Raw genomic sequence first — 11,026 nt, 5'->3', positions numbered from 1 at the left:
TTCTCGTAGAGCGACGGAGTGGCAGATTGTCCTCAGATTGCTTGTTAAAGATGGCTTTTTCATTTAGGTTAACTTCCACTTCGCTTTTGCTGTCATCTTCACTGTGGTAATGTGGGAGGGATGAATTGTTGGTCGAGCCCATGTTGTCATGTGGATCTCCTTCTATGAAGACAACGTCACGACTTATCTTAATTTTCTTGGTTACGATATCCAGCAATCGATAAGCTTTGCTGCCACTTTCATATCCCACAAATCTTGTTTCAGTTGCCTTTACATCCAGTTTCTTTCTTACTCCAAAAGGAACTCTTGTGTAAGCAATACATCCAAAACGGCGGAAGTACTCAATATTTGGCTTCTTACCTTGCCATTTCTCATATGGTGTGATTGGATCCTTTTTTGATGGTAATCTGTTCTGGATATGATTTGCCGTCATTAATGCCTCACCCCAGTAGCATTTTCCTAATTCTGCATCATGCAGCATTGTTCTTACCATCTCACAAAGAGAGCGATTTTTCCGTTCTGCCTTGCCATTCTGTTGAGGGCAATCTGGTGCTGTGGTCTGAATTTTAATACCATGTTCTTTGAAAAATTTACGCAGGTCTTCATTCATGTACTCAGTTCCTCTATCAGATCGGAACTTTTTCACCTTGCATCCCATTTGTGTTTCAACATAATTTACATATTCCTTTATTTTTACATTAGCCTCGGTCTTGTGCTTCAACAGATAAACTTTGGTATAACCAGTATAATCATCTATAATCGTTATGTAATATCTATTTCCACCAGGGGTTCTCACTTGCATGGGTCCACACAAGTCACTGTGCAAGAGCTCAAGCTTTGTACTACTTCTATTCATCGATTCTTTTGGAAATGGTTTCCGCGGCGGTTTATTTTTCATGCAACTTTCGCATCCCACAGTGCACCCGCACTCATTAATTTTCATACCCTCGACACTTTCGGCAGCCATATAACGCATTACAGATGGATCACGGTGGCCACACCTCAAGTGCCACAGATGTACGCACTGTTTCTTGGGCATGGATAATACTTGTAAAGCATTGTGTTGGCTCAACACAAATAGTGATCCCCGAAGCTCAGCCTTTGCATGTGTCTTGCCATCTCGTTTTATGTAGCACTGCATTGTTTTGCTGTCGAAATACACATCATAACCTCTTTGCATCATTTTTAAGACCGACAATAAATTCCCATTTAATTGTGGTACATATAACACATTATCTAATTTTAACTTGCCATTTGAACTATCTTCATTACAAATTAGTTCACCATGTCCAACTCCGCTTGCAGGCACTTCTCTTCCATCAGCCACACGAACAATTTCACGGTTGTTGTTGTTCAACTTTCTGAAGAAGTTCCTGTTGTTTGTCATGTCAGCTGTTGCTGCTGAATCAACATACCAATCCCTTGTAGTCTTCACAGCAAGACATTGTTTCATACTTAATGGCATATTTTGTGCGCTCACACATGCAGAGTGGCATTCGTATGTTTCATCATTGTCCAACGGATCATACTCTTCCTGGACTTCAGTTAATTTTACTTTGTATTCTTTCTTTTTCTTTCCTCTGCCCAATTCAGGACAATCTCTTTTCAAATGGGGACCCCCACAATAGTAACATCCGGTTTTCTGTTTACGGACCATTGTTTTCAAAGCCGTGGCTTCATCCGTATTCATGGTATGTCCAATCGATCCTCTTGATTGCTTCTCATACTCTTCCATGATCTTAATCTTTACGAATCCAAGAGTGAGGTCCGTATCTGCTCTTGCCTCAAGGGCAGTCGTTAATGTATTATAACTATCAGGCAAACTTCCCAACATAAGAATTCCCATGAGTCTGTCACTCATTTGTTCTCCCGAAGCGGTTAACTCATCTACTAAATCCTCTATACTATTTAAATGTCTTTCCATATCCTGCCCCTCTTCATACTTTAAGTGAAATAATTTCTTATACAGACTTACTTTTTGTGTAAGTGTTGATCTTCGATGATGTTTTTCTAACGATTCCCACATTTCCTTTGAAGTTTTTGCCTTTTTGATGAGCTGTAATTGCGAATCTTCTACCATGAGTCCGATTTTACTTCTTGCTTTTCCATCTTTTAGTTTCCATTCATTCGTCTGTGGCTCAGGTGGTGGATTGCATACAACATCCCATAAGTCACTGTCAATAAGTAGCAGCTCCATTTTAAACCTCCAAGTCGGATAATTACTCCTGTTCAACTTCGTGATAACCGTTTTCACACTGTCGGCCATCTTGTCTTTGTTCTTGTACACGTACGCTAAATAAACCCGTTACGTAAAATAAAACTCTGTCTCACTATTCACTCAGTAAATACCTGTGTCTGGGCCCATAACCTGTTAAATTTATCACTGTTGCAAGTTATATGTTCGCAGATAGTGAGCAGGATACCTTACAAATAAGTTTAAAAAATCGTACACGACTACGTTGGTCCGTTGCAAAGTTATACCAAACCGAACAGTGGCGGGCTCCCTAGAGGCGCCACATCATGGCCGTTTATTTATATAAGAAAAAATAATACAAAGGTTACATAATACAAATCATTGCTACACGCACAGGTAATGACAGGAAAGAAATTTAACAAAACTAATTCTTAAGCTTATTACTTTTTTTCATTAAAAAATTCTATTGCATTGAAAACAGGTTTCCTACTGTCAATTCCAACTTTTGCACACTTATATTACAAATCATAATTAATGAGTTTGAAATATTTTAAATATTTTATAAGGTATAAGCTACAATTCTTCATTTATATAGACTGGATGGTCAAGGCAGTTAAAGCGCCAGTCTACCGCTTTGTGATCTGGGGTCGAATGAGGATGGACAACTACCCATCCTCATTCGATCCAGAATCTTATAGCTAATCTATTCTGGATAAGTATGTAGAGTCCACCTTCACCATCTAATTTGGCCGAATCCACGATGGGCATGGAATATTTATTATATATAATATTACATTAAAATATACGAATGCATATTGAAAAGTAATTTTATAAAAATAAGAACAATTAGATTATTAAGAAATACTACATTTTATCATTGTACTACATTTAATCTACTATTATACTACATAATCTACTATTATACTACATATTATACTATCATATTATACTACATTTAATCAGTAAATAAATAATAAAAATAATAATAATAAAGATTCGATTAAATTCGTAATTTTTTAAAATTACATTTATACGAAAGCTGGCAACACTGTAGGAACTGAAGTTTCCATGTTTCGTGCAGAAGCGGTAAAGTTAAACTGTATTTTACGTTTTTTTTCCAGTTATTTTTCGAATAATATCCGAGAATTCAAATTGATAAATCAAATTAATTTACATTAAATATTACGTTTCACAGAAACTAGAAAGTCGAGTATAAATGACAATAACGTCATTGGAGTAATTTGAAGATTTGACAACTGAAGAATTTTATGGGTAATGAACAAGTTAATGACGTCACATGGTTAAAATTTGGCGGAATAATGACGTCATATTAACAAATATGAATTGTTACTTTTAATAATTTCTAATTGTGAAGTGTTAGAATAAAATTCGGTTGTTCGAATTCTTATAATTTAAGACTTTCGTTAAGCATAAACAATCATGGAGGATATTAATCAAACATTTTTCACCAATCTGCTTTATCTTGGATTTGATCCCGATTTCATGGAAACAAAACATCAAATAAAATTTCATAAGTAAATATAATATGAATTCTGTGTAATTAAATAAAAGATTTTTTATATGTGTAAAATAATAATTAATTTTTAACTGTGATTATTTTAGGGATATGTTTTTGAAACCAAATAGAAAAGCCTTTGAAGCTGTTAGTCACTTTTTGTTTATGAATTTGGATCCGGTTCTGTGTAAAGAAAGATTCAGGTACTTTAGTCATAAATGATTCTTTGAAAGTAAATTTTTGTAAAATTTATTTGCATTTTTATTTAACCTCTTAGATATTTTATTATTAAATTTTTAATAACATTTTATTTTAAAAAATTAATTAAATATTACAATGAAATGGAAGGTAAAATTGCAGTTCTGAATGAGGGGAGTGGACTCCCCCAAATTTTAGACTCCCTATATGACCAAAAAGTCAAGAAATTCAAGAAAACCATATCTCTAATTGTAATCTTTGGTGAGATATTTGCATCTAAAGGCTGCCATATACATTCAGGAAATCTTTTGAGGAATAACTGTGCAGGCCTGGCCTTGAGGAAATTCAGAATTTCCTGTCACCCACAGATGAGGAGGAAAATCTCTGTCAGTCAGTCACTCGGCCATGGCATCTGATGACGACGTACTGGCTATGCTTGGATGTTTATTGGCAACAAATTGTATTAAAACAATTTGCAGGAAAAAACATGTGTGTAGTAGTCTGTGTGTAAAGAGTAGTAGTAGTAGTAGTGGTTTGGGAAGCACTTATCACAAAATTAATTTTTCATACGAATAATTTTTTAATGGCATTATTTCAGATCACAAAATTAATTTTTCAAGAGAAATCTTGGGCTATAGATTCTGTTAAAAAGCATCAATTACCAGCGAAAGATCAATGACAAGTCGATTTTACTACCAAAAAAGTTCACGGGTTAAATTTTATAGACGAGAAACCATTGAATATAACTGGTTGGATCAAACATAGTAATTTACAAAACTTATTAAATTATTTCTCAACGTATAAAGAATTATTTTTATTTAAAGGTGGATACATAGGGAGAAAATGTCTTTAAAAACTGGAGCTACAGTTATTTAGATGTTGAACTTCTTGGGTGTCCTAGATCAGATAATATTAAAAAGAATTGTTATTACCACAAATATTTTAAAAAGCATTGTTCTTTTTGCAACATTCTATCTTACGAACAATTCTTAATTGAAAAAAAAATAGATATTTTCAAAATTAATATGTTGTATAGATATTTAATAAATAAGTAACAAATACAATTTAAATAATTATTATATTAAACTATTTCCCTATTTTACCTTGTCTTATTGTTAAAATATTATTTTAAGTGATCATGTTTTAATACAACATTAAAACATTAAAACAGGTATTAAACAGGTATAGGTATTAAAACAATAATTTTTTTTAAATATAAAAGAAAATGATATAGAGTATCAAGATGTTTTATGAAAACTAAAGAAGTGAACTGAAAAGTTTTCTAAATATTAAAATTATTTATAATTTTAATATACTTGAGAAATTTTTGATCTGAAAATAGTAGGTTCTCAGATCAAATTTTCAGAGTAAATTTCAGGTTATCTATATGTATAAAAATGAATGTCTGTATGTCTGTCCTTCGTGCATTACTACACCATTTATCCGATTGTCATGAAACTTTGAGAAGTTGTTTAATACACTCCTGCAAAGGTTTGTGGCATATGTGAAGACCACCATTTCCCCCCTTCCAAAAATATCTTTATATATGGATTTAAGGCTCTTATGTCCAACAGATGGCGCTAACTCTGACGACCTAAGTTTGCTTTTCTATGAGAATGGACTAAAGCAGATCATTTTCTATCTATCTATATAAATAAAATATAACGTTTGTTTGTTCCTACCGATTCCTTTGAAATTTTAACACAACGTTGCATTCAAATACGCACGTGTTTTTATATAATATACATGTCGAAATTTCCCCCACTGGGGGGAGGTGGACAGGATTAAGGTTTATCGTGAAGAACTTGGCTTCTATTATACTATTTTAGATGCAATTTTTTGCATTTTAATAGGTTACGTCAACAGAATATATACTAAAAAGGGATTTTTCAATATTCCCCAGCAAGGAGAGGGACAGGATTAAGGCTTACTGTGAAGAACTCTGCTTCTATTTATACTATTTTACATGCGGTTTTTTGCGTTTTTAATTATTTTTTAATAGGTTACGTCAACAGAATATACACTAAAAAGGGATTTTTCGATATTTCCTTGCGGGGTAGAGGGACAGGATTAAGGCTTACTGTGAAGAACTTGGCTTTTATTATACTATTTTAGATGCGTTTTTTATTGCGTTTTAATAGGGTACGTCAAGAGAATGTACACTAAGAAGAGATTTTTTGAAATTCTCCCATGTGGGAAGTGTTATACATTTATAATAGATACATTTTGACATGCACAACAATGCATGGCCGGGTCAGCTAGTAAATAATAAAAGTTAAAAAGGTTATAAAAAATAATTCTTCCAAACATTCACAAGACATTGTTCTCACTACTCGGCGGTCCTCACAACTGAACGACCTGATAGCACACACGTTCAGTTGGCCTGTGCAGTCCAAAACTGTGCAGGAAAATCAAATGGTTTTTCGTTTCCCCTCCGGCAGCCTGTACAGTTTTCCCCCACACACTAACAAGAATTCCTCAAGGCCAGGCCTGCACAGTTATTCCTCAAAGGATTTCCTGAACGTGTGTGGTGGCCTTAAGGGTTTTGTTTCATTAAACACACAATAGACTTAATGGAGTGTGTAACTTGATGCCAATTGTACCCTGGAAACAATTGTTGCAACGTCATTTCTCGTGTTTTATGAACTTTTAGTTATCTCTAGTAAACTAAAGTGGAAAACAGTTGATTTTTAGTATTGTTTTGAGAAATGGTTTGGATTTTTCACTTTCAAATTTTATTTCATTTATCAGGGTCTTCAAAATTCCAGATAGGCTGATTTCGGAGTGGTTATAATTTATGAAGGCTCTAATTGATTCATTAAATGCCCTAATTGATTCATTAAATGCCCTAATAATAAATTAAAAGATGAAACAACAAATAAATAAGTAAATACTGCATAATAAACAGAAAATTGTTTAAGATGTCAAAGTCAATAGTGTGGGACTGGTAAATGGTCCCACACTATTGACTTTGATCTTTTGATTGACATCTTAAACATGACCACCAGATCCTTCAAATGTGTACTGCTTTCACTCTGCAATAAATTCATCTTAATCATTGATATTACAACCTTCCTCTTAGTTGCTTCTGCACCCTTCTTGGATGCCATAGTAAATAGGTAAAGAGTATATTGGGTTGAACAGATAGTTTTTCTGTATTTTTAACAGCTGGACGTCCTTACTTAACACTGATTTAATTATAACAGTTGTGAAATTTAACATATTATTGCTAATCTGAGATTGTATTATTTGATTAGAAACTTATTTAAACTTTTTACTCACATTTTGTTTGAATAAAATCAAGTCAAAATGTCTTTGGACAGAAAGCATGTCCAGCATATTATGCTTTATAAGTTTCAGAAAGAAAATAACATCGTACAAACAGTAAAAATAATTTGTAATGTGTATAGGGAAGATGCTCCTGAACTTCAAATGTGTCAAACGTGGTTTAAAAAGTTCTGTTTGGGAAATTTTGAACTAAATGATACAAAACATAGTGTGTGCCCAAAAGCTGTCAAGGAAGAAATTGTTAAAAATCAATGAATAACACATAACATAACCAAACACATTAAAAATAAAATGAAAAAGCAATGAAAACATATGAGTGTAATGCGAGAGCAAGAGATACTTAGGCACACAACAGATTGTGCTTATGATTTGAGGGCATTTTTTTCACTGTGTGCAGAGTTTGAACTTTGAAGCATCGTTCAAACTCCATGGCAAATTTTTGTCAAATTTAGCATTTGATCTCTGAAGCATTTGAAGTTAGAGTCAAAGTATGAGGTACCACTATACAATATACTTTATGAATACATATATGAGATTTCTACAATTTGTTTTTAAATTAGATTTTTTAAAACAAATTATTTTAATGATCTTCATTGTTGTTTAAATTAAATTTGATAGTGTTTTTTAATTTAAAGATATTTTTTAAATTTGAGTTATGTTTATTTTCAAATAGTTTCAGATTTACACTGCCACAGACCAATCAAACTTACAAAAGTTTTATGCCTTTGTCCTTAACTATAGTTTTATAATTTAATTGTCTACTAGGACTTATTATACTGTAGGACTGGTTCTGCAAATTAAGAAAACAAATCAGAATAAACAGTCTTTATTTTTCACCTGACTCACAGGTAAACTTAATGTTGGTAATTTTATGGCCTCCATTTTGCATTTTTTTAAGTACCATATTTCTATTCTTATACAAACTTCTGATGCAAACCAGAAATCATGCTATTTCAATTCAAAATTTTTCCCCAGAAAGCAGTTGATAGATGACTGGCACAATTCTATTGTTAAAGGAAAAGTATGATGTACAGGAGCAAGACACTACAGTACTAAGTGCTAAGTGTCCAGGGGACCTATTCTGAACTCTTCTGATAACTCAACGAGAGCGATACACGGGACATTCGATAAGTCCCCTTAGTGAAAGGCAGTTAACGAACCTTAGACAAATTGCTATTCTGTACTCCACGTTAAGTGGGTTTCGCTACAGGTAGTCAGTCGAGATGAGTCTGGGTTCTATGCTATCGATAGCTATTACGCTTTAACCAATCATAGTTTAGTTAACATTGTATTTTTGTCACGTGACTACAACCTGCCATTTTCTAAGCAAAGCACGTGGTTTTAGCATTGTCATATATTAGTGCTAGTGAAATAGTTTTGTTTTAAAATGTCGAAGAAAGGACAATGAAGCCAGCGAACTACAAGTCGCCAATTCGAGATGCTCATTAATTTTATGGAAGACAATAAATTAATGTCAGGGAAGTTAGATGCTTTCTTTACCATAAAAGATCGACAGAAATTGTGGCAAGAAATAGCCGATCATCTGAATTCCGATGGAGTCTGCTCACAAAAAGATCCAGAAAGTTGGCAAAAAGTAACTGATAGCTTTGAATATAAATACGAGGCGTGTTTTTAAAGTAAGTACCGTTTTGAAATATAAAAAAAACAAGCAAACATTTTTAACAAAATTTTTATTTATGTGAAAGCCCATATTTTACACTAATTTTCTACATAATTTCCATTAATATTGAGACACTTATCGTATCGTGGGACCAGCTTTTGTATTCCATCCTCAAAGAATGTTGCCGCCTGATGAGACAACCACTGCAGAATGGTCGTTTTGACTTCGTCGTGATTGTTATGGCGCTGCCCTGCCAGATGCTTCTTCAAATGCAGAAACAAATGATAGTCACTCGGCACTAGGTCGGAACTGTATGGAAGGTGGTCTAATTGTTCCCAACCAAATGATGTGATTAGGTCTTGAGTTTGATTTGCCGTATGTAGACGAGCATTATTGTGGAGCAAAATGACACCCTTGCTCAGTAAGCCCCGCCTTTTGTTTTGTACTGCACGGCGCAGTTTTTTTAGTCTCACAGTATGCAGCTGAATTGATCGTTTCACCATGAGGCAAAAAATCAACAAGCAACACTCTGTATCTGTCCCAAAAGACAGTGCACATGATTTTCTGAGCAGAAATTGTTTGCTTGAACTTGACTTTCCTTGGAGATGATGAATGTCGCCATTCCATGGATTGTTGCTTCGATTCCAGTGTAATGTAGGCTACCCACGTTTCAACGCCTGTAACAATGCGGCTTAAAAAATCATCTCCCTCGTCACTGTAGCACTCAAGAAAAGTCAATGCACTGGCCAAACGTTTGGTTTTGTGCTCCGTCAACATTTTCGGCACCCAACGGGAACACAACTTCCGATAATTTAATCGTTCGGTCACAATTTCATAGAGAACACTTCTTGAAACTGCAGGAAACTCTTTAGATAAAGATGAAATCGTGAATCGTCTGTTCTCTTTCACTCTACAGTCCACTTTTTCAATCAAATCGTTGATAATGACTGAAGGTCGCCCACTTTGTTCCTCATCGTGAATGTTTGTGCGGCCATTACTAAAGGCTCTAACCCATTTTCGTACCATTCCATCACTCATAACGCTTTCACCATAAACTTCACTGATTTGACGATGAATTTCAGCCGCTTTCGAGCCTTTAGCACAGAAAACGAATAACGGCATGCACTTTGCAGTCGGCGGGATTCTCAATGAGCGGGGACATTTCAATAACACACAAACCAACAGTAAACACAGTCAACTGGCTCCGTAATGGCGTTTGTGGCTTCCCAACAGATGTAGGTACACAGCGTGCATGCACTAAGTGCCGACTGCAGTGCTCCAGCAGCATTATATTAAAACGGTACTTACTTTAAAAACACGCCTCGTATATAAATATATGACTATCATTTTAATTTATACATATGCAAATGAAACCTATTTCAGAAATAATATTTGTGCTATAGCTACTTACTTTAAATTTTAACAAGAAAGCAATTACATTATTCATACAATATTCATAAACAGTTACGGTAATTATTTTTAAGCAGTACAACAATATAGTTTATTAACTCTCTCTCCAACTGCTCATGAAGTAAAATCATTCTTACAACAAAAGACGCCATGTTGTTTTCACTTTTGTTACGTTCCTAACGGCAGCTCGAGAGTGACCGATAACAAAAGCTTAGTTATCGCACATGGCTATCGGAACTGAAAATGAAACGTACGGCTTGGAATAGTGTTTTTACGATTGATTAAATGCAAATTACGTGGTTCCGATAGAAACTGGTTTTTATCGTATTCGTTAGCTTAACGATACAACTCAGAACAGGTCCCCAGGTGGAGTACAAAGTGTTGAGGTGGAGAGCATATATTTTAAATTAAATAAATTTAAAATATGATTAAAAATTGCAGCCTGGCATTGTGATGATGTAACAATTTTACTTTGTTTTTTGTTTCAGGCTCAAAACTGTTTATTCAAATTTTATTGCCAGTTGAAAGTCCCACATTGAATATTTGAAAGTTCCTTTGAATTTTTAAATACACACCATTCCAAACAGTCTTCTTTTACTTGTCAATAAACATAACTATCTGGCAACAAGCTACTTATAGCCATGATGGTTAGGGATAATTGTATTGATTGTTCCTGATAAAATTTAACTAGTTATAAATGGTTTTGTCTGAAAGTTCCATATTCTTAAAAGTTTGTTTCAAGCATTCAGTTGATTCTTTGGGGATAAATTTGATATAGCATAAAGGATAATAGTGCAGG

At 34.1% G+C, this 11,026-nt stretch overlaps 1 protein-coding gene across 2 annotated transcripts in view; it reads left to right on the top strand.

The window, feature by feature from the left end:
• The first annotated feature begins 3,271 nt into the window (after positions 1–3,271).
• The window catches only part of dgt6 (dim gamma-tubulin 6), a 35,060-nt gene continuing 27,305 nt past the window's right edge, over positions 3,272–11,026 (top strand). For both annotated transcript variants that reach the window (XR_010881616.1, XM_067277079.1), the window contains exons 1-2: positions 3,272–3,729; positions 3,818–3,913. Coding sequence is in view for 1 of the 2 variants with exons in the window: in XM_067277079.1 (XP_067133180.1) it covers positions 3,635–3,729; positions 3,818–3,913 (191 nt within the window). In the remaining variant the exon portion in view is untranslated. The remainder of the gene's footprint in view (positions 3,730–3,817; positions 3,914–11,026) is intronic.

This window comes from Centruroides vittatus, unplaced genomic scaffold (assembly GCF_030686945.1).
Source record: "Centruroides vittatus isolate TY-2023 unplaced genomic scaffold, ASM3068694v2 contig_728, whole genome shotgun sequence".
NCBI classification, from domain to species: domain Eukaryota; kingdom Metazoa; phylum Arthropoda; class Arachnida; order Scorpiones; family Buthidae; genus Centruroides; species Centruroides vittatus.
Note: the sequence above shows the minus strand (reverse complement) of the source record. Positions and strands in the feature narration are given on the sequence as shown.